Source organism: Nerophis lumbriciformis, linkage group LG18, assembly GCF_033978685.3.
Source record: "Nerophis lumbriciformis linkage group LG18, RoL_Nlum_v2.1, whole genome shotgun sequence".
NCBI lineage: Eukaryota > Metazoa > Chordata > Actinopteri > Syngnathiformes > Syngnathidae > Nerophis > Nerophis lumbriciformis.
In genome coordinates this window covers 44884519-44912075 of record NC_084565.2, presented here as the reverse complement: position 1 = coordinate 44912075, position 27557 = coordinate 44884519, and the positions used below count along the sequence as shown (strand labels likewise).

At 41.8% G+C, this 27557-nt stretch overlaps 1 protein-coding gene across 1 annotated transcript; it reads right to left on the bottom strand.

The window, feature by feature from the left end:
* Positions 1-25488, bottom strand: akr1a1b (aldo-keto reductase family 1, member A1b (aldehyde reductase)). The gene is made up of 9 exons (XM_061978467.1): positions 25302-25488; positions 17558-17653; positions 15574-15693; positions 15349-15500; positions 10260-10455; positions 5154-5353; positions 4824-4896; positions 462-548; positions 1-353 (listed from the first exon to the last, which is right to left on the bottom strand). The coding sequence occupies exons 2-9, from the start codon at positions 17636-17638 to the stop codon at positions 288-290; spliced, it is 975 nt and encodes a 324-aa protein (XP_061834451.1). The 5' UTR covers positions 17639-17653; positions 25302-25488; the 3' UTR covers positions 1-287.
* Positions 25489-27557: the final 2069 nt, after the last annotated feature.

Sequence of the window (27557 nt, the reverse complement as noted above, 5' to 3'; positions counted from 1 at the left end):
TGTTAAGGTGCAGATGTTCTCACCTATAATAACAAATTAGAATGCATTTAAAAAAAACACGTGTTCTTGTCTCTCATAAGGATTGTGACCGAAAGGCAAAATTCCTAAAAAAAAAAAAAAAAAAAGTGCAGTTCCCCTTTAAGTAAGACGTAAACAGGAAGTGACCACCTGTTCATTCATCAAAAAAAGATTGTTCTTCACCACAACCAACCATGAGACAAGGACGGTGTGTTTTTTTGGCAGGGGCAGTTTTGGGGGCCACGCGGCTGCGTGAAGGCACAAATCCCTCAGTAAGGGTCGTTAAACGGGTAATGAGGATGTCCCGCATCCCGAGGAACTTGCTTCCCGTCCACCTGCAATACGGAGAACTCACAAAGACGTCATTGAATTTTTTTTGTACTCACGGCCAACGTGCGTTTACTTCAACAAGCAGAATCCTAGCAATGAAGCGGCGTGCTTACCTGGACCATAGGAACGATGTAGCGCCAGTCTTTATTCAGCGCCGTGATGGCGCTCATCTCCTCTGCCTCCAGCGTGAAGTCAAACACCTGACAAAGCCCCGCCGTCACATCATCAGCACAGTCTTTGCCGCAGTGTCAATAGCAGTTTTTAAGGGATGTAACGATGTTGTCCATGCGGCATTATTTTGGCTTCAAAGTTTTCACAATAATGCTGTGACGTGTGACGGAAATAGGTGTAAGCCTATCCCAGCTGCTGCACCTTAGGCAAGTTGTCACCTCATAAACTGTCACCCAGAAAATATATTTGAAGCCAGCGGAGCTTAGCATCAATTCATGAAGTATTTACATTATCCATCCATTCATTTTCTTCCACTTATCCCAGGTGGGGTCGCGGGGGCAGCAGCCTAAGCAGGGAAGCCCAGACTTTCCTCTCCCCAGCCACTTGGTCCAGCTCCTCCCGGGGGATCCCGAAGGCGTTCCCAGGCCAGTCGGGAGACATAGTCTTCCCAACGTGTCCTGGGTCTTCCCCGTGGCCTCCTACCGGTCGGACTTGCCCTAAACACCTTCGGGTGGCATCCTGACCAGATGCCCGAACCATCTCACCCTACCACCTCACTCCGGTAATCATGAAGTGCTTCGAGCGACTTGTTCTCCAGCACATCAAGGACCATATCCCTCCAGACTTCGACCCCCACCAGTTCGCATACCGGGCGAACAGGTCCACAGAGGACGCCATCACTGTTGCTCTCCACTCTGCTCTGAACCACCTGGAGCAGCAGCAGAGCTACGTCCGGATGCTCTCTGTGGACTATAGCTCTGCCTTCAATACAATAATCCCAGACAGACTCTGCAATAAACTGGACACTCTTGGCCTCCCCCCTCTCACAAACGCCTGGATAAGGGACTTCCTAACGGACCGACCCCAGAATGTGAGACTTGGCCCGCACCTCTCATCCTCCCGCACGCTGAGCATCGGCTCCCCACAGGGCTGTGTGCTGAGCCCCCTCCTCTACTGCCTTTACACCCATGACTGCAGTCCGGCCCACAGTGACAACCTTACCGTCAAGTTCGCCGACGATACCACAGTGGTCGGGCTCATCTCCAGGGGTGACGAGGCTGCCTATAGAGAGGAGGTCCTGAAGCTGACGGCCTGGTCTTCGGAGAACAACCTCGCTCTCAACACCAGCAAGACCAGAGAGATCATCGTCGACTTCAGGAGGAGCAGCACCGACCCTGCCCCCCTCTACATCAACGGCGAGCGTGTAGAGAGGGTCCACACCTTCAGGTACCTTGGAGTCCACATCTCTAAAGACTTCTCCTGGACAGTCAACACCACATCAATCATCAAGAAGGCTCAGCAGCGGCTACACTTCCTTAGAGTCCTCGGGAAGTACAACCTGAAGCCTGACCTGCTGCTGACCTTCTACCGCTCGTCCATCGAGAGCCTGCTGACCTACTGTATTACGGTATGGTACGGCAGCTGCACTGCAGCAGACAGGGAGAGGCTGCAAAGAGTGGTCAAGACGGCTCAGAAGATCATCGGCCGCCCTCTCCCCTCTCTGACGGACATCTACACCTCCCGCTGCCTCAACAGAGCCAGTGCCATCATCAAGGACAGCACCCACCCTGGCTCTGACCTGTTCCACCTGCTGCCCTCTGGGAAGCGCTACAGGTGCATTAAAACCAAAACAAACAGGCTAAAGAACAGCTTCTTCCCCAGGGCCATAACCATCCTGAACGGACTGCCCCATTGTCCCTCATAACTGCCTTCTCTTCGGTGCAATAACCCATTCCACCAACCACCCTGTTTTTGTTTTTTGTTTTTTCATGTATATATTCATTTCACACCATATTCATTGCACTTCTACATTTTTTATATTTTTATATATTTGCACATTGTTTTTCTAGCATGCACACATCGCACTGTATGGAATGGCCTCAATCTCGTTACCTTGCGTAATGACAATAAAGCTGATTCTGATTCTGATTCTGATCTCATCTGGCTCCTCTCCATGTGGAGGAGCAGCAGCGGGGCGACGTAGATCGACCGGTAAATTGAGAGCTTTGCCTTCCGGCTCAGCTCCTTCTTCACCACAACGGATCGATACAGTGTCCGCATTACTGAAGACGCCGCACCGATCCGCCTGTCCATCTCACCATCCACTCTTCCCTCATTCGTGAACAAGACTCCGAGGTACTTGAACTCCTCCACTTGGGGCAAGATCTCTTCCCCAACCCGGAGATGGCACTCCACCCTTTTCCGGGCGAGAACCATGAACTCGGACTTGGAGGTGCTGATTCTCATCCCAGTCGCTTCACACTCGGCTGCGAACCGATCCAGTGAGAGCTGAAGATCCTGGCCAGATGAAGCCATCAGGACTACATCATCTGCAAAAAGCAGAGACCTAATCCTGCAGCCACCAAACCGGATCCCCTCAACGCCTTGACTGCGCCTAGAAATTCTGTCCATAAAAGTTCAGAACAGAATGGGTGACAAAGGGCAGCCTTGGCGGAGTCCAACCCTCACTGACTTACTGCCGGCAATGCGGACCAAGCTCTGACACTGATCATACAGGGAGCGGACCGCCACAATCAGACAGTCCGATACTCTCTGAGCACTCCCCACAGGACTGTGGAATGCCTTCTCCAAGTCCACAAAGCACATGTAGACTGGTTGGGCACACTCCCATGCACCCTCAAGGACCCTGCCCAGAGTATAGAGCTGGTCCACAGTTCCACCACCAGGACCAAAACCACACTGTTCCTCCTGAATCCGAGGTTGGACTATCCTCTCCAGTACACCTGAATAGACCTTACCAGGAAGGCTGAGGAGTGTCATCCCACCCATATGATATTTACATGAGCTAAAGTTCAATTGTTATTGAACTTTTCTGAGAAACAGCATTTCAAATAAAAAAATGTCCACTGTAGAGGACACTGCTTCTCATAAAGTAAAAGACAGAAAAGTAAAGATTGTTTCATACTAGATGTTACATTGTCACTTTAAAAACATCAACTACAATTGTGTTGAAATATATGAAAGCGAAGATGTTCCTGCACAATTCTTTGCACTTAAATACATGTTAATAGTAATAAATATGATTATAACATCATGTATGTTTGTCTACAATTACAGTACCGTATTTTCCGCACTATTAGCCGCACCTAAAAACCACAAATTTACTCAAAAGCTGACAGTGCGGCTTATAACCCGGTGCGCTTTATATATGGATTAATATTAAGATTCATTTTCATAAAGTTTCGGTCTCGCAACTACGGTAAACAGCCGCCATCTTTTTTCCCCGTAGAAGAGGAAGTGCTTCTTCTTCTACGCAAGCAACCGCCAAGGTAAGCACCCGCCCCCATAGAACAGGAAGCGCTTCTTCTTCTACTGTAAGCAACCACCCGCCCCCGTAGAAGAAGAAGAAGCGCGCGGATATTACGTTTCATTTCCTTTGTGTGTTTACATCTGTAAAGACCACAAAATGGCTCCTACTAAGCGACAGGTTTCCGGTTCATGAAAAGACGCAATCTCTCCATCCGCACACGGACTACTATTTCACAGCAACTGCCTAAAGACTTTCAAGAAAAGCTGGCTACTTTCCGTGCATATTGTAAAAACAAGATAGCTGAAAAAAAGGTCCGGCCAGAGAACATTATCAACATGGACGAGGTTCCACTGACTTTTGATATTCCTGTGAACCGCACTGTGGATACAACGGGAGCACGTACGGTGAATATTCGCACCACAGGGAATGAGAAGTCATCCTTCACTGTGGTTCTAGCTTGCCATGCTAATGGCCAGAAACTTCCACCCATGGTGATATTCAAAAGGAAGACCTTGCCAAAAGAGACCTTTCCAGCCGGCGTCATCATAAAAGCTAACTCGAAGGGATGGATGGATGAAGAAAAGATGAGCGAGTGGTTAAGGTAAGTTTACGCGAAGAGGCCGGGTGGCTTTTTTCACGCAGCTCTGTCCATGTTGATATACGACTCCATGCGCGCCCACATCACGCTGGTTTTTAATATATTATTAAAGTTTGACTGACCTATCTGACTGTTTTTTTGACATTCCTTTAGTGCAGTTAGATGCGGCTTATAACACAGGGCGGCTTATAGGTGGACAAAGTTTTGAAATATGCCGTTCATTGAAGGCGCGGCTTATAACCCAGGGCGCCTTTTGGTGCGGAAAATACGGTAAGTGTGTATCCTAAACACTTCATTTTACACACTATGGCACCTTTTTTTTGGGACATAGAGTATAATCAATAATCATTTGGACAATAATATCGTTCCGTGGCCTTAATACTGTGATAATAATATCATACCGTGAGATTTTGACAGAGTTACATCCCTGCTCACCTCAATATTCTCTTGGATACGCGACTCTGTCACGCTTTTGGGGATGGTCACCACGCCACGCTGCGTCTGCCACCTGTGCACACAGGAAACACGGTGAGAGCATGAATGTTGGCCTATACATCACACGGTGAGTGCATGAATGTTGGTCTATACATCACACTGTGAGAGCATGAATGTTGGTCTATACATCACACGGTGAGAGCATGAATGTTGGCCTATACATCACATGGTGAGAGCATGAATGTTGGTCTATACATCACACGGTGAGAGCATGAATGTTGGTCTATACATGACAGCAGAGTATCGGTTCTAGCGACAACATGTGGTCACCTGAGGATGATCTGAGCGGGCGATTTCTTGTATTTGTTGGCCAGCGCTGCAATGGCGGTCTCATCCAGCAGGACGGGTTCATCCGCATGTTTCCAGGCACGGTCCGGGGAGCCAAGAGGGCTGTAGGCCGTCATCACCAGGCCCCGGGCCCGGCAGTGGGCCTGCAGTTTGACTTGGGCCAGGTAGGGGTGGCTCTCTACCTGCTCCCCCCACCCCCCAAACACAGTCACTGCTTGTAGACCACTTGCTAGTACATTCAGTCATGTAGACCACTTGCTAGTACACATACATACATACATACATACATATATATATATATATGCATATATATATATATATATATATATATATATATATATTATACATATACATACACATACACATACATACATACATATATATATATATATACACATACATATACATACATACTTATATACATACACACATACACACACACACACACACATATATATATATACCACATTTTTCGGAGTTAAAGTCGCTCCGGAGTATAAGTCGCACCGGCCGAAAATGCATAATAAAGAAGGGAAAAAAAACATATATAAGTCGCACTGGAGTATAAGTCGCATTTTTGGGGGAAATGTATTTGATAAAAGCCAACAGCAAGAATAGACATTTGAAAGGCAATTTAAAATAAATGAAGAATAGTGAACAACAGGCTGAATAAGTGTACGTTATATGAGGCATAAATAACCAGTGTTGGGACTAACGCGTTACAAAGTAACGCGTTACTGTAACGCCGTTAGTTTCGGCGGTAACTAGTAATCTAACGCGTTATTTTTTTTTATTCAGTAATTTAGTTACCGTTACTACATGATGCGTTACTGCGTTATTTTACGTTACTTTTGATGTAGTATCGGCTAGAAACAGAAGCGCTGCGGTGTCGTTCTTCTGAATCTTCCTCTGTCACAAGCCGGAGAGAAGAAAAGAGGCGCGGTCTATGTGTGTGTGTGTGTGTGTGTGGGGGGGGGGGGGGAGGTTTGATCCGCGGTTTGTTATATGAAACAAACAAAAAAAAGTTGTTGTCACGTTCAGTCCACACACAGCGTGGTCATGGCGAGCGCAGTAACGGAGGAGCTTGAACGCCCCCGCCATTGAATCGGTGTGTTTATAAGTGCAGACTCGGTTGTGCAAAACGAGGGTTTTAAACACATGCTGATAACGTGCTTGAACCACGTTACGACATCCCGTCGCGCACCCACTTCAGCAATAAGATTGTGCCAGATCTTTATGAGCAGGAGAAGAAAAAAGTTGTGGATGAACTATCCCGAGCATCATCTGTTGCGCTCATGACAGACGAGTGGACGTCCAGCGGAACTATAAGCGCTCACTTCATCACAGCAGACTGGGAGATGAGAAGACACGCCCCCTCTACGAGAGTCACCTTGCGCAGGTACTGACACAAGCAGTGGAGGACTGGAAGATAAAGATATCCCAGTCACACGTGATAATGCCAAAAATCTAATAATTACAGAGAATGAGGCAGGACTGGGACCACAGATAGGTGCTTTGCACATGGAGTGAATTTGGCATCACAGAAGGGAATCTCAGTCAATAGGATGGAGCGCCTCTTTGGGAGGATCAGGAAGGTTTCTTACTTCCACCCAAGCACAACAGCTGCTCATGTGCTTAAGACAAAGCAAGAAATGCTAAAGCTGCCTGCTCATACATGATGTCCCAACGAGGTGGAACTCCACTTATGATATGTTGGAGCAGCAGGCAGCTATATACTCTGCATTGACCCACAACACCCTGAAGACAAATGTCACCCTGTCTGATGATGATGTGAGAGTGGCAGGTGAGGTCCTCCAGGTGCTTAAACCCCTCAAAAGTGTTCCATCTCTACTGAGCACTGAAACTTCACCATCTGTGTCAATGATCCTGCCACTGAAAACAAGTATTCTACAATCCATGGCTCCAAGTGTGGAAGACAGCAGCATCACTCCAGATGTCAGGCTTTATGTTTCAAGGAAGATGATGTTTCTTCTTATGTTGCACTTAAACTTGTTTTTTATTAATGGTCATTGGTCCAAGTTTAAAGAAAGGAGGAATGCCTTTTTATGTTGCACTGTTTTTCATTCATTATGTTAAAAGGAAAATAAAAATGCATGTCAAGTTGATCAACAGATTGTATTATTCTCCAGTGCAATAACAGTACTGAAATGAAGGCAAAAAGGGCATTAATGGGAGCTTTAAAAAAAAAAAGAAGAAAAAAAGAAGTAACTAAATAGTTACTTTTCACAGTAACGCATTACTTTTTGGTGTAAGTAACTGAGTTAGTAACTGAGTTACTTTTGAAATAAAGTAACTAGTAACTGTAACTAGTTACTGGTTTTCAGTAACTAACCCAACACTGTAAATAACCAACTGGTATGTTAATGTAACATATTATGGTAAGAGTCATTCAAATAACTATAACATATAGAACATGCTATACAATCTGTCACTCCTAATCGCTAAATCCCATGAAATCTTATACGTCTAGTCTCTTACGTCAATGACATCAATAATATTATAATGTGTTCATCATTTCACACATAAGTCGCTCCTGAGTATAAGTCACACCCCCGGCCAAAATATGAAAAAAACGGCAACTTATCGTCAGAAAAATACGGTACATACATTTTATATATATATATATATATATATATATATATATATATATATATATATATATATATATATATATATAAAATTAAAAGGAACACTTTGAAAACATCAGATTTCAATGGTGAAAAAAAAAGTGTGATATCTATACTGATATGGACAGTTTAATGTCTGAGGAACAAAAGGATGCCACATCTTTTGATGGAAATAAAAGTTTTCAACCTACAGAGGGCTCAGTATATAGACACCCCACAAATCAAAGTGATAAAATGATGTGGCAGGCTCGTCCATTTTGCCTAAATTCTATTTCTGCAACTCAAAATTATTTTCAATATCTTGTGTGGCCCCCACGTGCTTGTATGCATGCTTGACAACGTGGTGCCATGCTCCTAATGGATGCTGTCTTGTGGGATGTCCTCCCAGATCTGTCTAAGGGCATCAGTGTAAAGTCTGAGGAGCAACCTGGCGGCGTCTGATGGACCCAAACATTATGTCCCAGAGGTGTTCTATCGGGTTTAGATCAGGTGATCATATTTGGATGATTACAATCCCAACACTGTTAGTTCCCAAAGCAGTTGTAGTTGTAGAGTATTTACTGGTAGACAATGAGAAGGTACATTGTTGACGTGACGGATTGTTGACAGAGGTCACGACACCGGAAGTATATCACCTGAGGGGGCGTGGCTACAGGAAAGAGTTGCCAATGGGAAATATTTTCTGAGTTCTTTGCAAGCATGTTATAGAATTTTAAATGATAATATGTTTAAGGCTGAAACGACGCGTCGACGTAGTCGACGTCATCGGTTACGTAAATACGTCGACGCCATTTTTGTGCGTCGGCGCGTCGCATATTTACGTCACTCTACTTTACTGTCATGGCGGAGCGCAAAGCAGACGATGCGAGCGAGGGGAAAAAAGCACGCCAAAAGTCATCAAAAGTGTGGGAGTATTTCAATAAACGGCCTAATAATGTTGTTGTATGCACACTGTGTCGAGCGGAAATGGCCTATCATAGCAGCACAACGGCTATGAACGAACATTTGAAAAGAAAACCCCCGACAGCGTTCTTGCCATCACCATCAACAAGTCAATCGTCCGCGTGCGTACACGTTGTCATTATTACACAAAAACATGAATGTGTCATTTGTATCTGCGTTGTAAATTCATAAACTAAAGCACCGTTTCGCTCTGAGAGGCGCGTTTGGCGTGCCTGTTCAGTGTTTACAAAGACGCGCTCCTCTTTAACGCTGTGGAGAGGCGGCTGCGGCGAGCGAGCGGCGAGGCGGGGCGCGCCGGGAGCGACGCCGCAATCGTGCCCAGGTGCGCGATCCGCGCAGTTGGAAGAGAAAAGACTTTGTGTAAAATTAAAAGATTGTAAACCTGGCAAAGCCGTCTGGCGTTCAGTCTGTCGGTCCTGAAAGAACCCCACGGCACAAGACGTGTCACAAACGCTAACGTTAATTAGTTGTGCAAATACCTTTTACAACATTAACAGTTACATATACTATGTACAAACCAACAATTAACTTTCACTTTAATCATACTATCATTGTTGTGTTATTAAGAAAAATAAGCAATACTTTTACTTTTGTTGAAATGTTTACACTGTACACTTTTTTGTATTGGATGTTTAGCTTTATTTTTGCACATTTTAGCAAATAAGCAATACTTTTACTTTTGTTGAAATGTTTACACTTGTTACAGAATATTTCCGTTTTGCACTTTTTTGTATTGGATGTTTATCTTTATTTTTGCACATTTTAAAGCAAAATAAGCAATACTTTTACTTTTGAAATGCTTATAGTATTCCAGAATATTAAGATTTGCACTGGATGTTTACTTTTATATTTGCACATTAAAAAGCAAATAAGCTACTTTTAATTTTGTTAAATGTTAAAGTTTTAAATGTTTACATTGTTACAGAATATTTTGTCATGTTGTTGTCAATGTTGACTGAGTGGCCATACTTTTTTTTTTGTAAATAAAAGCCATGCCTTTTGAAAAAACTGGCCTACATTTATTTTTTCCTCTTCATTTTAAATAATAAAAAAAAATCGGTAAAAGGAAAAATAATCTATAGATTAATCAAAAAAATAATCTATAGATTAACCGATTAATCGAAAAAAATAATCTATAGATTAATCGATAGAAAAATAATCGTTAGCTGCAGCCCTAAATATGTTAGTAAATTATCTACTAAAACAACAACAAATGGTGTGGTACAATACAGGTCAAAAAGACAGGTTGTTAGAATACATCTGAAGGTAAATTATGCTGTAGAAATGCTCCTCAAATTGTAGGAAATTTAGTTTTTTTCTTTCTGTGTTTCCATGGCAGCACTTTGTGCTGATAAAAAATTGTCATCTTTTTTTTCCTCAATTTTCCTCTTTTTGTCCAAAGGGTGCTCACGTCCTGTTACTTTAGTGACGTAATAAAGGTGGGATGCCGACTGAGCAAAAAGAGGAGTTGGCGTACCTGCAGGACGGCGGGCTTAATGCTGGCCACAGACAGGATGTCGTCCACCTGCCGGCTGTTGAAGTTGGACAGGCCGATGGCCCGCACCAGACCCTTCCCCACCAGCTTCTCCATGGCGGCCCACGTCAGCTTGTAGTCCACCTGGTCGTACAGCAGCGAGCCGTCCTCCTTTTTGGGGAAAGGTGTGTCTCCGCGTCTAGTGGCGAGGGAGGGAGCGGCGTGGACATGTTGAAAAGAAAGGAACCGAGGCTAAATAACAGGAAGTGTATGAGCTAGGGGTGTAACGGTACGTGTATTTGTATTGAACCGTTCCGGTACGAGGGTTCCGGTTCGGTTTGGAGGTGTACCTAACGAGTTTCCGCACGGACATATTAAGTAGCGTAACGCACGTTGTGTAAACAATGCACACCGAGGCACAACACACGGCATACCTGCCAACTACTCCGGTTTTCCCGTAATTAGTCCGGTTTTCCCGTAATTAGTTTGGTTTTCATCAACCTATTCCGGGTTACGGTTGCAGTGGATCGGTGGAGGGAATACTTTGAAGACCTCCTCAATTCTACCAGCACGTCTTCCTATGAGGAAGCAGGGCCTGGGGAATCTGTGGTGGGCTCTCCTATTTCTGGGGCTGAGGTTGCCGAGGTAGCTAAAAAGCTCCTCGGTGGCAAGGCCCCGGGGGTGGATGAGATCCGCCCGGAGTTCCTTAAGGCTCTGGATGTTGTGGGGCTGTCTTGGTTGACAAGACTCTGCAACATCGCGTGGACATCGGGGGCGGTACCTCGGGATTGGCAGACCGGGGTGGTGGTTCCTCTCTTTAAGAAGGGGAACCGGAGGGTGTGTTCCAACTATCGTGGGATCACACTCCTCAGCCTTCCCGGTAAGGTCTATTCAGGTGTACTGGAGAGGAGGCTACGCCGGATAGTCGAACCTCGGATTCAGGAGGAACAGTGTGGTTTTCGTCCTGGTCGTGGAACTGTGGACCAGCTCTATACTCTCGGCAGGGTCCTTGAGGGTGCATGGGAGTTTGCCCAACCAGTCTACATGTGCTTTGTGGACTTGGAGAAGGCATTCGACCGTGTACCCCGGGAAGTCCTGTGGGGAGTGCTCAGAGAGTATGGGGTAACGGACTGTCTTATTGTGGCAGTTCGCTCCCTGTATGATCAGTGTCAGAGCTTGGTCCGCATTGCCGGCAGTAAGTCGGACACGTTTCCAGTGAGGGTTGGACTCCGCCAAGGCTGCCCTTTGTCACCCATTCTGTTCATAACCTTTATGGACAGAATTTCTAGGCGCAGTCAGGGCGTTGAGGGGATCTGGTTTGGTGGCTGCAGGATTAGGTCACTGCTATTTGCAGATGATGTGGTCCTGATGGCTTCCTCCGGCCAAGATCTTCAGCTCTCGCTGGATCGGTTCGCAGCCGAGTGTGAAGCGACTGGGATGGGAATCAGCACCTCCAAGTCCGAGTCCATGGTTCTCTCCCGGAAAAGGGTGGAGTGCCATCTCCGGGTTGGGGAGGAGATCTTGCCCCAAGTGGAGGAGTTCAAGTACCTCGGAGTCTTGTTCACGAGTGGGGGAAGAGTGGATCGTGAGATCGACAGGCGGATCGGTGCGGCGTCTTCAGTAATGCGGACGCTGTATCGATCCGTTGTGGTGAAGAAGGAGCTGAGCCAGAAGGCAAAGCTCTCGATTTACCGGTCGATCTACGTTCCCATCCTCACCTATGGTCATGAGCTTTGGGTCATGACCGAAAGGACAAGATCACGGGTACAAGCGGCCGAAATGAGTTTCCTCCGCCGGGTGGCGGGGCTCTCCCTTAGAGATAGGGTGAGAAGCTCTGTCATTCGGGGGGAGCTCAAAGTAAAGCCGCTGCTCCTCCACATGGAGAGGAGCCAGATGAGGTGGTTCGGGCATCTGGTCAGGATGCCACCCGAACGCCTCCCTAGGAAGGTGTTTCGGGCACGTCCGACCGGTAGGAGGCCACGGGGAAGACCCAGGACACGCTGGGAAGACTATCTCTCCCTGCTGGCCTGGGAACGCCTCGGGATCCCCCGGGAGGAGCTGGACCAAGTGGCTGGGGAGAGGGAAGTCTGGGCTTCCCTGCTTAAGCTGCTGCCCCCGCGACCCGACCTCGGATAAGCGGAAGAAGATGGATGGATGGATGGGTTGCAGTGATAAAAAATACGGTTTTTCATTAATTAAAAGAAATTTTTTTTTTTTAAGTTTTATTCACGAAATCGCGTAACAACAATGACAATCGACACTGCTTCCCGTAACTTCCTAACGAGCAATTCCGAATGCCATGCGCGAGGCTATTTATAGCACCGCTGCCAAGCACGAGGCACCAGTTGCCATTGTTTCCAAACGAGCGAACGATCATGGAATCAGCCGGAGAAAAATCGCAAACGAGTCTTAAACCGAAAAGAAAACTGCAGTCATTCCGTGAAGAATATTCAAAAGCCTATCCGGGAATAATTATCCGTTCCAAAAAGGGTGAAAACTACGCGAATTGCACCTTGTGCAGACAAGATTTTTCGATCGGACACGGAGGAATTAGCGATGTAAAAGACCACGTTGGGACAAAAAAACACAAGTCTAATGCCGTTGCTAGCGATACAAGTGGAAAACTTTCAACGTTTTTCGGATTTTAGCCACAAAAAGGTAATGACACCAATGTTATCTATTGGAATTGTTTAGTACTGTTAAACTGTTAAAAGTGTTTATACTATTTATGCTTTCAAGTCCAAGTTGAAGAAATCTTGTTAAATGTTGACAGCATAACTACCAAAATACAGAAGTATGTCCTTAATATTTTTGCAGTGCTATTTCTGTTGAAAAGTTCAAATGATTACATTAGAGATGTGATGTGCCACTTTTCAAGTGTCTGATGGCTTCAATTAATTTTCATTAATTTTTCATATTTTGAAAGGCTTACAAAAAAACTACATTTGAATTGTAATTCCATGCTATTGACAGGACTATTAATTTTAATGAAGTTAGCTTACCATGTTTACAGTATGATAATTGTGATAGAAATGTGAATTTTAGGCACAGAATATTTTTTACAATTGAACAAGGCAGTAGATTATACAAGCTTGGACAGAAAGTTAATAATGACACCAATTTTTTTTTAAATGGAATTGTTTAGTACTGTTTTACCATTTGTTTACTGTAAAAAGTGTTTATACTTTCAATGAACAAATTGAAGTCTTGTGAAAGGTTGACAGGATAACTGGCATTAACTGTCAAAATAATTTCAAACTATTGAAGTTAGCTTACAGAATAAACATGTCAATCAACCCATATGATTTTTGCTGTAATATTTTTGTTTTGAAAAGTCACTGTGACTGATAGAAAAGTGATGCTTTTAGCAACATTTTAACCTGTCTGAATGCTAATAATCATTTTGCGTCGGGGGGCGAAGCCTGAACCCCCCACCAGGGCTTTGTCCTGGACCTACCGGGGCCTGCGGCCCCTGGACCCTGGCTACTAGGTTTTTCTGATTTCAAAAGTTGGCAGGTATGACACGGCATGCTAGCAGCTAACGGGCTAGGATAGTCTGACCATACATCCTCTTTTTACCGGACATGTCCTCTTTTGCGGAGCTGTCAGGGCGGAGTTTCTTAAATGCCTCAAATGTCCGGCATTTTGAGTTAGGGTTGCGTGCATTTTCAATGTACGTTCAGGGTTAAGAAGGGGTTAAAAACAAAACAAACAGCAGCATTGGTGAGGGAGGGGCAGAGACAGAGAGAGAGAGAGAGAGAGAGAGTTATGATAAACGCGCATGCGTCGCCAGGCTCTGCTTTTTATCCATAGATTTATCACATTTCATTTTTTATTATCTATAGCAGGGGTGTCAAAAGTGTGCCCCGGAGGCCATTTGCAGCCCACAGCTAATGTTTTAAAGGCCCACGGCACATTCTAAAAATACTATTAATTGGTGAGGGAGGGGCAGAGACAGAGAGAGAGAGAGAGAGAGAGAGTTATGATAAATGCGCATGCGTCGCCAGGCTCTGCTTTTTATCCATAGATTTATCACATTTCATTTTTTATTATCTATAGCAGGGGTGTCAAAAGTGTGCCCCGGAGGCCATTTGCGGCCCACAGCTAATGTTTTAAAGGCCCACGGCACATTCTAAAAATACTATTAAAATAAACAAAAACATAACAAAAGTGAAATAAAAAAGCTTAAAGGTTAAATGTAATTAGTAGGCTCCCTGTGCGTTATCGAATACATTTTTAACTCCTTTTATTTGTTTTTAAATGTCTAAACAACCTCGCGCCAACCTATCTCTCAGACCTCCTTCAGCCTTACAGCCCCACCCGATCCTTAAGATCAGCCGATCAGCTGCTGCTGACGGTCCCTGACACAAGGCTGAAGCTTAGAGGTGACAGAGCTTTCGCCATTGCTGCTCCCAAGCTCTGGAACGACCTACTCCTGAGTGTTAGACAAGCCTCCTCTCTTCCTGTTTTTAAATCTCTCTTAAAAACATACTTTTATTCCATGGCTTTTAACACTGAGTGATATCCATCCTGCAATGGCGCCCCATAATACACCTGCTGTGAACCTGTTTTTATGTTTTTATTTATTCTATTTTATTTATTTATTTTTTATCGTGTTCTGTTTGTGTTGTGTTGTGTTTGCTCGGTACTCGTTTTATCTTTCAACCTGCCCATTGTACAGCACTTTGGCTACCCCTGTGGTAAATTTTAAATGTGCTTTATAAATAAAGTTGATTTGATTTGATTTAGAAAAAGTTGCAATGTTGACTAATAAAACAAAGCTGTTTTTTTTTTTCTTTCAAACTGTCATTGCTCAAAACATAATATTGAATCAAAATCGATGTTATTATGAATTATTGACCTATCCAAAGTTCCCATTACTTCACATCAAATATTACACTAAGAAAAATAATTTTGGTGGAAGATTTTGCAAATTTGGTAAATAAATAACCCAAAAAATGTATATTTTGTTGTTTTCTTACTGTACCAAAAATGAACCGAACCGTGACCTCTAAACCGAGGTACGTACCGAACCCAAATTTTTGTGTACCGTTACACCCCTAGTATGAGCTGATTATGAGGTTGCGCTCACTGGAAGGCGTGTGGCCAGTGGATCAGGTAGAGGTCCAAATATTCCAGCCGCAGGTCCTTCAGGGTTTGTAGGAGCGCCGGCTCCACGTCCTCAGGGTGATGTCGCGTGTTCCACAGCTTGGACGTGACGAACACGTCCTCTCGCCTCAGAGCCTGCACGCCACAGCCGCATGTTAGCCCCGCCTCCCCTCAAACGCAACGCTTTCAAAACTGTGCCGTCACTCACGTTGTTGTGGTCCAGCGTCTCCTGAAGGGCTTCTCCGATCTCCACCTCGTTGCCGTAAATGGCGGCGCAGTCGATGTGGCGGTACCCGGCCTGCAGGGCCCACAAGACGGCTTGTTTGACCTGCGACACGCAAAGCTTACACTTAAACGCATCACGAGCTGTACGTCCTGACCGTCATCGCGACAAAGCACACACGCCACTCCTCTGAGATAATAATCACCTCCATTGCGGCAAATATCATGTACCGTATTTTCCGCACCATAAGGCACCCTGGGTTATAAGCCGCGCCTTCAATGAACGGCATATTTCAAAACTTTGTCCACCTATAAGCCGCCCCGTGTTGTAAGCCGCATCTAACTGCGCTAAAGGAATGTCAAAAAAACAGTCAGATAGGTCAGTCAAACTTTAATAATATATTAAAAACCAGCGTGATGTGGGCGCGCATGGAGTCGTATATCAACATGGACGGAGCTGCGTGAAAAAAGCCACCCGGCCTCTTCGCGTAAACTTCCCTTAACCACTCGCTCATCTTTTCTTCATCCATCCATCCCTTCGAGTTAGCTTTTATGATGACGCCGGCTGGAAAGGTCTCTTTTGGCAAGGTCTTCCTTTTGAATATCACCATGGGTGGAAGTTTCTGGCCATTAGCATGGCAAGCTAGAACCACAGTGAAGGATGACTTCTCATTCCCTGTGGTGCGAATATTCACCGTACGTGCTCCCGTTGTATCCACAGTGCGGTTCACAGGAATATCAAAAGTCAGTGGAACCTCGTCCATGTTGATAATGTTCTCTGGCCGGATCTTTTTTTCAGCTATCTTGTTTTTACAATATGCACGGAAAGTAGCCAGCTTTTCTTGAAAGTCTTTAGGCAGTTGCTGTGAAATAGTAGTCCGTGTGCGGATGGAGAGATTGCGTCTTTTCATGAACCGGAAACCTGTCGCTTAGTAGGAGCCATTTTGTGGTCTTTACAGATGTAAACACACAAAGGAAATGAAACGTAATATCCGCGCGCTTCTTCTTCTTCTACGCGGGCGGGTGGTTGCTTACAGTAGAAGAAGAAGCGCTTCCTGTTCTATGGGGGCGGGTGCTTACCTTGGCGGTTGCTTGCGTAGAAGAAGAAGCACTTCCTCTTCTACGGGGAAAAAAGATGGCGGCTGTTTACCGTAGTTGCGAGACCGAAACTTTATGAAAATGAATCTTAATATTAATCCATATATAAAGCGCACCGGGTTATAAGACGCACTGTCAGCTTTTGAGTAAATTTGTGGTTTTTAGGTGCGGCTAATAGTGCGGAAAATACGGTAAATTGGTCCCTAGTGTGTGAATGTTGTCTGTCTGTGTTGGCCCTGCGATGAGGTGGTGACTTGTCCAGGGTGTACCCTGCCTACCGCCCAAGTGCAGCTGACCTCGAAAGGAACAAGCGGTAAAAAAAAATGGATGGATGTATGATCCGATACTGTGATTACATTGATATTTTCATTCCCTCAAAATCATTTTTGTTAATGTTTTCAAACTCAGGGAATAATTTTCTGGACACAAGAGGACTTTGAGAACGAAACCCAAAACATAGATGGTACTTTTTGCTTTTGTTTAGTTATTTTGTACTATTGACTTTGTTTATATCAAACAAGTACATGTAACATAAGAAAATAAGGAACTAGAATTGTGTTGACTTTGTTTAAATGTCAATAACACTCGCCATAAACAAACAGGGAACATTTTAAGGTAATACATGTGATTGATATCGGCCGATCTCACTCATGGATGATCGGTAGCATAAAACCCTGATCAGAACCTCCCAATCCAAATCCTACAATATGCCTCTCAGTAATTCAAAGTCCAATACAAAAGACATATAGTTACACCAACATCACGTCCTGCAAAGCATCTTCCTGGTGGAAAAACTGAATCAAACAAGAAGTGTGGCAAACAAAAACCAAGGTAAAATTGCACTAAAAAAAAAAAAAGTTTGTCGTCCGTACCTTTCCACGCTCGCTCTTCCACGTCCCCAGACCCATGAGGGGCATCTTGCGGCCCGTGCAGAGAACTGCAAAGTCATTCATGTCGTTCTTAGGAACCTTGAAGGAGGAGCACAAGTTTTTATATATATATATATATATATATATATATATATATATTAAGGCTGAAACGACGCGTCGACGTAGTCGACGTCATCGGTTACGTAAATACGTCGACGCCGTTTCTGTGCGTCGGCGCGTCGCATATTTACGTCACACTACTGTCATGGCGGAGCGCAAAGCAGACGATGCGAGCGAGGGGAAAAAAGCACGCCAAAAGTCGTCAAAAGTGTGGGAGTATTTCAATAAACGGCCTAATAATGTTGTTGTATGCACACTGTGTCGAGCGGAAATGGCCTATCATAGCAGCACAACGGCTATGAAGGAACATTTGAAAAGAAAACCCCCGACAGCGTTCTTGCCATCACCATCAACAAGTCAATCGTCCGCGTGCGTATACGTTGTCAACATTACACAAAAACATGAATGTGTCATTTGTATCTGCGTTGTAAATTCATAAACTAAAGCACCGTTTCGCTCTGAGAGGCGCGTTTGGCGTGCCTGTTCAGTGTTTACAAAGACGCGCTCCTCTTTAACGCTGTGGAGAGGCGGCGGCGGCGAGCGAGCGGCGAGGCGGGGCGCGCCGGGAGCGACGCCGCAAGAGACAGGGGACGACGAGCGAGCGAGGAAGAGGAGCTGAAAAGCGAGGAAAGAAAGAGAAAAGAGTTGGAAGAGAAAAGACCTTGTGTAAAATTAAAAGATTGTAAACCTGGCAAAGCCGTCTGGCGTTCAGTCTGTCGGTCCTGAAAGAACCCCACGGCACAAGACGTGTCACAAACGCTAACGTTAATTAGTTGTGCAAATACCTTTTACAACATTAACAGTTACATATACTATGTACAAACCAACAATTAACTTTCACTTTAATCATACTATCATTGTTGTGTTATTAAGCAAAATAAGCAATACTTTTACTTTTGTTGAAATGTTTACACTGTACACTTTTTTGTATTGGATGTTTAGCTTTATTTTTGCACATTTTAGCAAATAAGCAATACTTTTACTTTTGTTGAAATGTTTACACTGTTACAGAATATTTCCGTTTTGCACTTTTTTGTATTGGATGTTTATCTTTATTTTTGCACATTTTAAAGCAAAATAAGCAATACTTTTACTTTTGAAATGCTTATACTATTCCAGAATATTAAGATTTGCACTGGATGTTTACTTTTATATTTGCACATTAAAAAGCAAATAAGCTACTTTTAATTTTGTTAAATGTTAAAAGTTTTAAATGTTTACATTGTTACAGAATATTTTGTCATGTTGTTGTCAATGTTGACTGAGTGGCCATACTTTTTTTTTTGTAAATAAAAGCCATGCCTTTTGAAAAAACTGGCCTACTTTTTTTTTTTCCTCTTCATTTTAAATAAAAAAAATAATCGGTAAAAGGAAAAATAATCTATAGATTAATCGAAAAAATAATCTATAGATTAACAGATTAATCGAAAAAATAATCTATAGATTAATCGATAGAAAAATAATCGTTAGCTGCAGCCCTAATATATATATAAATATATATATATATATATATATATATATATATATATATACATACATATAGACACTGTCGGAGGCAGATATTTACATATATCCGAATTTAAGTGTTACTTCTTTTATTTCATAGTCATATTTGAAAACAGCTTGTGTTTTTCCATTTAATTCTCTTTCTGTTTGTCTGCAAGTAAACTGTGTGTGTTAACCTTGAAGCTTTGGAATGTAAGAAAGAGAGATAATGTGCATGTGTTTTGACTAGAGAGACTTAAGAGGGGAGAGGGTTTTGTCGGGAGGGCAGACCATCTTGGCGACGCGATAGAATGTTCTATGCTGGACTGGTCTGAATGTATATGCAAAGCTTTGCAAATATATATAAATTTTTACCTATTCTGTCTCTGGTGGTTTTTCAACTCAGCTTTAAGTGTCGTAAAGAGCTTGGGAGCGACTTGTGACTTGAATTCCCTGGGAGGAACAACTGGTCCAACAACGCAACATATATATATATATATATATATATATATATATATATATATATATATATATATATATATATATATATACACATTTATATGCACATTTATATGTCAAGTACAAACTCCAAAAGCAGTGAAGTTGTCAGGTTGTGTAAATGGTAAATAAAAAGAGAATACAACAAATCCTTTTCAACTTATATTCAATTGAATAGACTGCAAAGACAAGATATTTAATATTCACACTGAGAAACGTTCTCATTTTTTGCAAATATTCGCTCATTTGGAATTTGATGCCTGCAACATGTTTAAAAAAAGCTGGCACAAGTGGCAAAAAAGAGTGAGAAAGTTGAGGAATGCTCATCAAAGACTTATTTGGAACATCCCACGGGTGAACAGGCTAATTGGGAACAGGTGGGTGCCATGATTGGGTATAAAAACAGCTTCCATGAAATGCTCACAAACAAGGACGGGGCGAGGGTCACCACTTTGTCAACAAATGCCTGAGCAAATTGTTTAAGAACAACATTTCTCAACAAGGAATTTAGGGATTTCACCATCTACGCTCCGTAATATCATCAAAAGGTTCAAAGAATCTGGAGAAATCACTGCACGTAAGCCATGATATTACGCACCTTGGATCCCTCAGGCGGTACTGCATCAAAAAGCCACATCAGTGTGTAAAGGATATCACCACATGGGCTCAGGAACACTTCAGAAAACCACTGCCAGTAACTACGGTTGGTCGCTACATCTGTAAGTGCAAGTTAAAACTCTACTATGCAAAGCAAAAGCCATTTATCAACAACACCCAGAAAAGATGGACTGATGCAAAGTGGAAAAGTGGTTTTGCCACATTTCAAATTGTTTTTGGAAACTGTGGACGTCGTGTCCTCCGGACCAAAGAGGAAGAGAACAATCCGGACTGTTCTAGGGTGAAAGTGTAAAAGGCAGCATGTGTGATGGTATGGGGGTGTATTAGTGGCCAAGACATGGGTAACTTACACATCTGTGAAGGCACCATTAATGCTGAAAGGTACATACAGCTTTCGGAGCAACATATGTTGTTATCATGGACGCCCCTGCTTATTTCAGCAAGACAAAATGCCACGCCAGGTGTTACAACAGCATGGCTTCATAGTAAAAGAGTGTGGTTACTAGACTGGCCTGCCTATAGTCCAGACTTTGAAAATGTGTGAAGGCTAAAATATGAGAAGGGAGACTGTTGAACAACTTAAGCTGTACATCAAGCAAGAATGGGAAAGAATTCCACTTCAAAAATGTGTCTCCTCCATACTTGCCAACCTTGAGACCTCCGATTTCGGGAGGTGTGGGGGGTGGGGGCGTGGTCGGGACGGGGGCGTGGTTGAGGGGGGCGTGGTTAAGAGGGGAGGAGTATATTGACAGCTAGAATTCACCAAGTCAAGTATTTTATACATATATATATATATATATATATACATACATATACATATATACATATATACATATATATATATATCTACATCCTGAAAGTATGCAAACAAAACTGTGTTTAGATAATTGATACTTCAAACTTGCATAAATAAATCTTAAGGAATATAACATAACTTGGCTTCTGAGAGCTTCAAAATGTAATGAATAAAATGCTAAAGTTGTTGATAAACAAGTAATTATTTTAATAATTAAATATGGTCATTTTAAAAGGAATTATTATGATCATTTAAAATTAATGATTTCCAATATGTTTATTTTAATGTATAATTCTATGGCTGGATGTAATAAGGAGTAAGAAAAAATAAATAAAAATACAATTAATTTGGATGTTTTTAGCAAAATATAGTAAAAAAAATTGTATTTATTTAAAAAAAATTTATAAATATATTTATTTTTAGGTAAGATAAACATAATAATACAATGTATCTCTAGTCTGGATGATTTAGTTCTTGTCACCCTGTTGTCATAAAGAAAAGGCTGTTCTCACTCAGGTCCGCATGGAGCTGGAGGGGGCGTGGCCTCCAGCTCCGGCTGAAAATCGGGAGATTTTCGGGAGAATATTTGTCCCGGGAGGTTTTCGGGAGAGGCGCTGAATTTCGGGAGTCTCCCGGAAAATTCGGGAGGGTTGGCAAGTATGGTCTCCTCAGTTCCCAAACCTTTACTGAGTGTTGTTAAAAGGAAAGGCCATGTAACACACTGGTAAAAAATGCCTTTTTTGCAATGTGTTGCTGCCATTCAATTCTAAGTTCATGATTATTTGCAACACAAAAGTGTGAACATGAAATATCTTGTCTTTGCAGTCTATTCAATTGAATATAAGTTGAAAAGGATTTGCTAATCATTGAATACCCCAATGCAGCTGAGTTAGGCTCCAGCACCCATCGCGACCCGAAAGGGACAAGCGGTAGGAAATGGATGGATGGATTCCCACAATGTGCCAACTTCACTGGTGTTGGGTGTTGTACATATATGTAAGGCTGAAACGACGCGTCGACATAGTCGACGTCATCGGTTACGTAAATACGTCGACGCCGTTTTTGTGCGTCGGCGCGTCGCATATTTACGTCACACTACTTTACTGTCATGGCGGAGCGCAAAGCAGACGATGCGAGCGAGGGGAAAAAAGCACGCCAAAAGTCGTCAAAAGTGTGGGAGTATTTCAATAAACGGCCTAATAATGTTGTTGTATGCACACTGTGTCGAGCGGAAATGGCCTATCATAGCAGCACAACGGCTATGAACGAACATTTGAAAAGAAAACCCCCGACAGCGTTCTTGCCATCACCATCAACAAGTCAATCGTCCGCGTGCGTATACGTTGTCATCATTACACAAAAACATGAATGTGTCATTTGTATCTGCGTTGTAAATTCATAAACTAAAGCACCGTTTCGCTCTGAGAGGCGCGTTTGGCGTGCCTGTTCAGTGTTTACAAAGACGCGCTCCTATATTTTGTCATGTTGTTGTCAATGTTGACTGAGTGGCCATACTTTTTTTTTTGTAAATAAAAGCCATGCCTTTTGAAAAAACTGGCCTACATTTATTTTTTCCTCTTCATTTTAAATTTTAAAAAAAATCGGTAAAAGGAAAAATAATCTATAGATTAATCGAAAAAATAATCTATAGATTAACCGATTAATCGAAAAATAATCTATAGATTAATCGATAGAAAAATAATCGTTAGCTGCAGCCCTACATATATGACTCTTCCATTCTAACTAATGTTTAGTCCAAAGTTGCATTCCAGCTGCAAGCCACTGAAAAAGGAAATGATGCTGACTTGCATGTTTTACTAAAAAAAAAAAAAAAAGTCACGAGACTGGAGGCAGAGTCAAACCAACAGTTTTTCCTTTTTTAGAGTCATTCATGAGCGGAATGCACAGAAAAAAAACATTTCTGACGGTTAATCTATAACCCATCCATCCATTCATTTCCTACCGCTTGTCCAACTAGTGTCAATTAAGAGAATTAAGGCTCTGGGGCCCACGTCATTAAATGTGCTTTAAGAGGTTTTCAATATCTTGTGGCCTCACAATCAATACCACATGCAAACATTAGTGCGTACATTCTAGAATATATGACTTCCATGTAGTGATGGGTCCGGCAACACCGATGCATCGGCGCATGCGTCGAGCTCATAGAGCAAAACCCTGTGTCGGTTTTAGAAAGTCACGTGACCGATCATGAGCTGTTTTGGTCACGTGACCGATACGCCAACTGTGTCGCCTCCTCTGTGCCCTGTGAGCGGCTCTTTTCTACAGCCCGAGAAATAATAACTAAGAAGAGAAATCGTCTGAAATGTAATACGTCGGAAAAACTTTTTCTTTTTTTTTAATAAAAATGTGTAAAAAAATTAAATAAAAAAAATTCCCAGTCCACAATCATCCACAACACGTTCTCTTAGATTTCCATGTTATGATACATGTTCACATTATTTATTGACTGTATCTAAAAAAGATAAAAGTATATTTTTTATTTAAATGAAGATATGAAATAATCCTAAATGACTTGGTTTATATTATTGTATATACTAGGGCAGGGGTCACCAACGCGGTGCCCGCGGTCACCAGGTAGCCCGTAAGGACCAGATCAGTCGCCCGCTGGCCTGTTCTAAAAATAGCTCAAAGAGCAGCACTTACCAGTGAGCTGCCTCTATTTTTTAAATTGTATTTATTTACTAGCAAGCTGGTCTCGCTTTGCTCGACATTTTTAATTCTAAAAGAGACAAAACTCAAATAGAATTTGAAAATCCAAGAAAATATTTTAAAGACTTGGTCTTCACTTGGAATAAGCGGTAGAAAATGGATGGATGGATGGGTCTTCACTTGTTTAAATTAATTCATTTATTTTTTACTTTGCTTCTTATTACTTTTAGAAATACAATTTTAGAGAAAAAATACAACCTTAAAAATGATTTTAGGATTTTTAAACAAATATACTTTTTTACCTTTTAAATGTCTTCCTCTTCTTTCCTGACAATTTAATTCAATGTTCAAGTAAAAAAAAAATTTTTTTATTGTAAAGAATAGTAAATATTTTAGCTTCTGTTTTTTGGACGAAGAATATTTGTGAAATATTTCTTCAAACTTACTATGATTAAAATTCAAAAAAAATTATTCCGGCAAATCTAGAAAATCTGTAGAATCAAATTTAAATCTTATTTCAAAGTATTTTGAATTTATTTTAAAAATTTTGTTCTGGAAAATCTAGAAGAAATACTGATTTGTCTTTGTTAGAAATATAGCTTGGTCCAATTTGTTATATATTCTAACAAAGTGCAGATTGGATTTTAACCAATTTAAAACATGTCATCAAAATTCTAAAATGTATCTTAATCAGGAAAAATTACTAATGATGTTCCATAAATTCTTTTTTTAATTTTTTCAAAAAGATTCAAATTAGCTAGTTTTTCTCTTCTTTTTGTCGGTTGAATTTTGAATTTTAAAGAGTCGAAATTGAAGATAAACTATGTTTCAATTTTTTTTTTTTTTTCGTGTTTTCTCCTCTTTTAAATCGTTCAATTAAGTGTTTTTTTCATCATTTATTCTCTACAAAAAACCTTCCGTAAAAGGGAAAAAAAATGTACAACGGAATGACAGACAGAAATACCCTTTTTTTTTTTATATATATACATTTATTTAGCTATTCTTGTTTGAATCACACTTACGTGTAACTTACAAATGACAATATATTTATTTATTGAAGTGTGTATCAAACTGGTAGCCCTTGGCATTAATCAGTACCCAAGAAGTAGTTTTTGGTTTCAAAAAGGTTGGTGACCCCTGTACTAGGGCATCAAATCAGTGTCAGTTGAGTCGGTCCATAGGTTGCCTGTAGGGATTTTTAATGTCCAGCAGATGTCAGTATTTAGTGACACAGTATCGACACAGTATCAATACAGTTTTGCAATGTGTCGAAACGCTTCATGACGTCACTACCTCCATGAATGCGTACATTGTGACTTTGTCGTCGTCACATTTTAAAGTGTGGACGCACGACAAGAAGGAAATGACGCCAGCGAGCTATAGTTAGCTTCACTATTTGAAGTTTGTGCTCTCGTCAACAACTTCAGGCGTAATTTCAACTTTGAGAATGTAGTTTTATGTTTGTCTCGACAAAGTTAATCGACTCATGACATCGCCGGGAAAGAACAATCAGTCAATTGCGTCATCATGAAGCATATCCTCTTTACACCCTCGACTTACTCTTTACTTTGTTCTTTTCTGCGGTTTGTTGGAAAGTGAAGACCTTCTCCTTCTCCTCCTGCTTTTGCTGCTGCTGCTGCCAGGAGTGTCTACTATCTCGGGAGCCAAAAGGCCGAAGGCTAGCTTCTCTGGCAAATATTAAAAAAGAACCCACCTTGTTTCACACTTCCGGATGAAGACCCCACTTCCTGCTACAGCCTCCAAAATAAGAGTACATAATAACTAGGCTCAGTCGATAGTAGAAAATAGAGAAAGTCGTATCTAATCTATTGTTTAAATTAGATTAGACAATACTTTTTTGTGCTTCTGCAAATGTGATACATTATAATCTTTAGTAATAATTATATGAATATAATAACTGGAAAATGTGATTAATGTGAATGCTGAAAAGCCAAAACTCAACTGAAATACAAAAATATAATGACTCTTAGGTACAGTAAACTTTTGTTTATCTCTGTTAGCTGGTTGCTGACTGAACAAAAAAACTTTAAATTAGGTTTTTGACATCATGAGAGCCCTCTAGACCAGTGATGTGCAGTCACTAGAGGCAGAAAAAAAAAAATGTAAAAAGGAAAAAAATTAATTAAATTGTTATATGTATGCAGTGATTATACTATAAAGTTATTTTCCATTTAACTTCACCGGTTTTAGATTATTTTTATTCAAAATCGCTGAATTTTCACATTTGCCGTTCAAATACTGAGAAGAGACGGTGCGGTGAACAGCAGCCAGTCGAGGCACGTCACTCAGTGCCTCGACATGGACGGACTCGGCTAACTGCTGGCCTGCTATATGAATTATATTATACATTTCCATAGTTTAGTTAGCTGAGGTATATAATGTACAGTGTATTTTGTCAACAACTGTATGCGTGTAACGTATTTCTTGTACTGAGCGATCATAAAACGGCTGCAAAAGACGCACTGGCTGAGGCTCCAGTAGCCCCGCCTCCTGCACCCCCGCCGTAGAATTGTTGTATCAACTAAAGCCCACACTTAAACTTTCCACGTGCAAGATTGAATCTATTTAAAAAAAGTTATTTCATAAGAAGCCAAAAAGTGCAAAAACAGTAATGTTCGTGTTGGAGGAGTTGTGAATGACTGCAGGGCCACAACATTAGGTACACCTGCAGACTGCAGGTGTATCTAATTCACAACTCCTCCAACACGAACATTATTGTTTTTGCACTTTTTGGCTTCTTATTAAATAACTTTTGTCACCTATTTTTATGGGCTTTTCTCTTTGTGATGTTAAGTTCCTGTTATGCGCTGTTATACAGTATATGCCTAGAGCTCTTATTTTGAAGGCGCTAAGAGCAGAAGTGACGACACGTTGGAGTGGAGCGGAAGTTTTTGAAAGAAGGTAAATAAAGTGGTCCTCGTGTAAACTGGAGCCTCCGTGTTTGTTATTTAGTAGTTTCATACAGTATAGGCCACATTTACAAACCCTCGGTTACACTTTTTTAAATAGATTCAATCTTGCACGTGGAAAGTTTAAGTGAGGGCTTTAGTTGTGGACTTCATTTATAAATAAAGGTAAGACCATAATAACGTTTTTTTTATTAAATGTGCTTTTTTGTATATAGTCGATGAGTTTCTGGCACTGCTCAGGTGTTATGAGAGCCCAGGTTGCTCTGATAGTGGCCTTCAACTCTTCTGCGTTTTTGGGTCTGGCATTCTGCATCTTCCTTTTCACAATACCCCACAGATTTTCTATGGGGCTAAGGTACAGAAACTCATCGACTCCATGCCACACCGCATTAACGCAGTAATTGAGGCAAAAGGAGCTCCAACCAAGTATTGAGTATTGTACATGCTCATATTTTTCATTTTCATACTTTTCAGTTGGCCAACATTTCTAAAAATCCCTTTTTTGTATTAGCCTTAAGTAATATTCTAATTTTGTGACACACGGAATTTTGGATTTTCATTTGTTGCCACTTCAAATCATCAAAATTAAATGAAATAAACATTTGAATGCATCAGTCTGTGTGCAATGAATAAATATAATGTACAAGTTACACCTTTTGAATGCAATTACTGAAATAAATCAAGTTTTTCAAAATATTCTAATTTACTGGCTTTTACCTGTATATATATGCATATATATATATGTATGCATATATATATATATGTATGAAATACTTGACTTTGTGAATTCTAGCTGTCAATATACTCCTCCCCTCTTAACCACGCCCCCAACCACGCCCCGCCCCACCCCCGACCACGCCCAACCCCCACCTCCCGAAATCAGAGG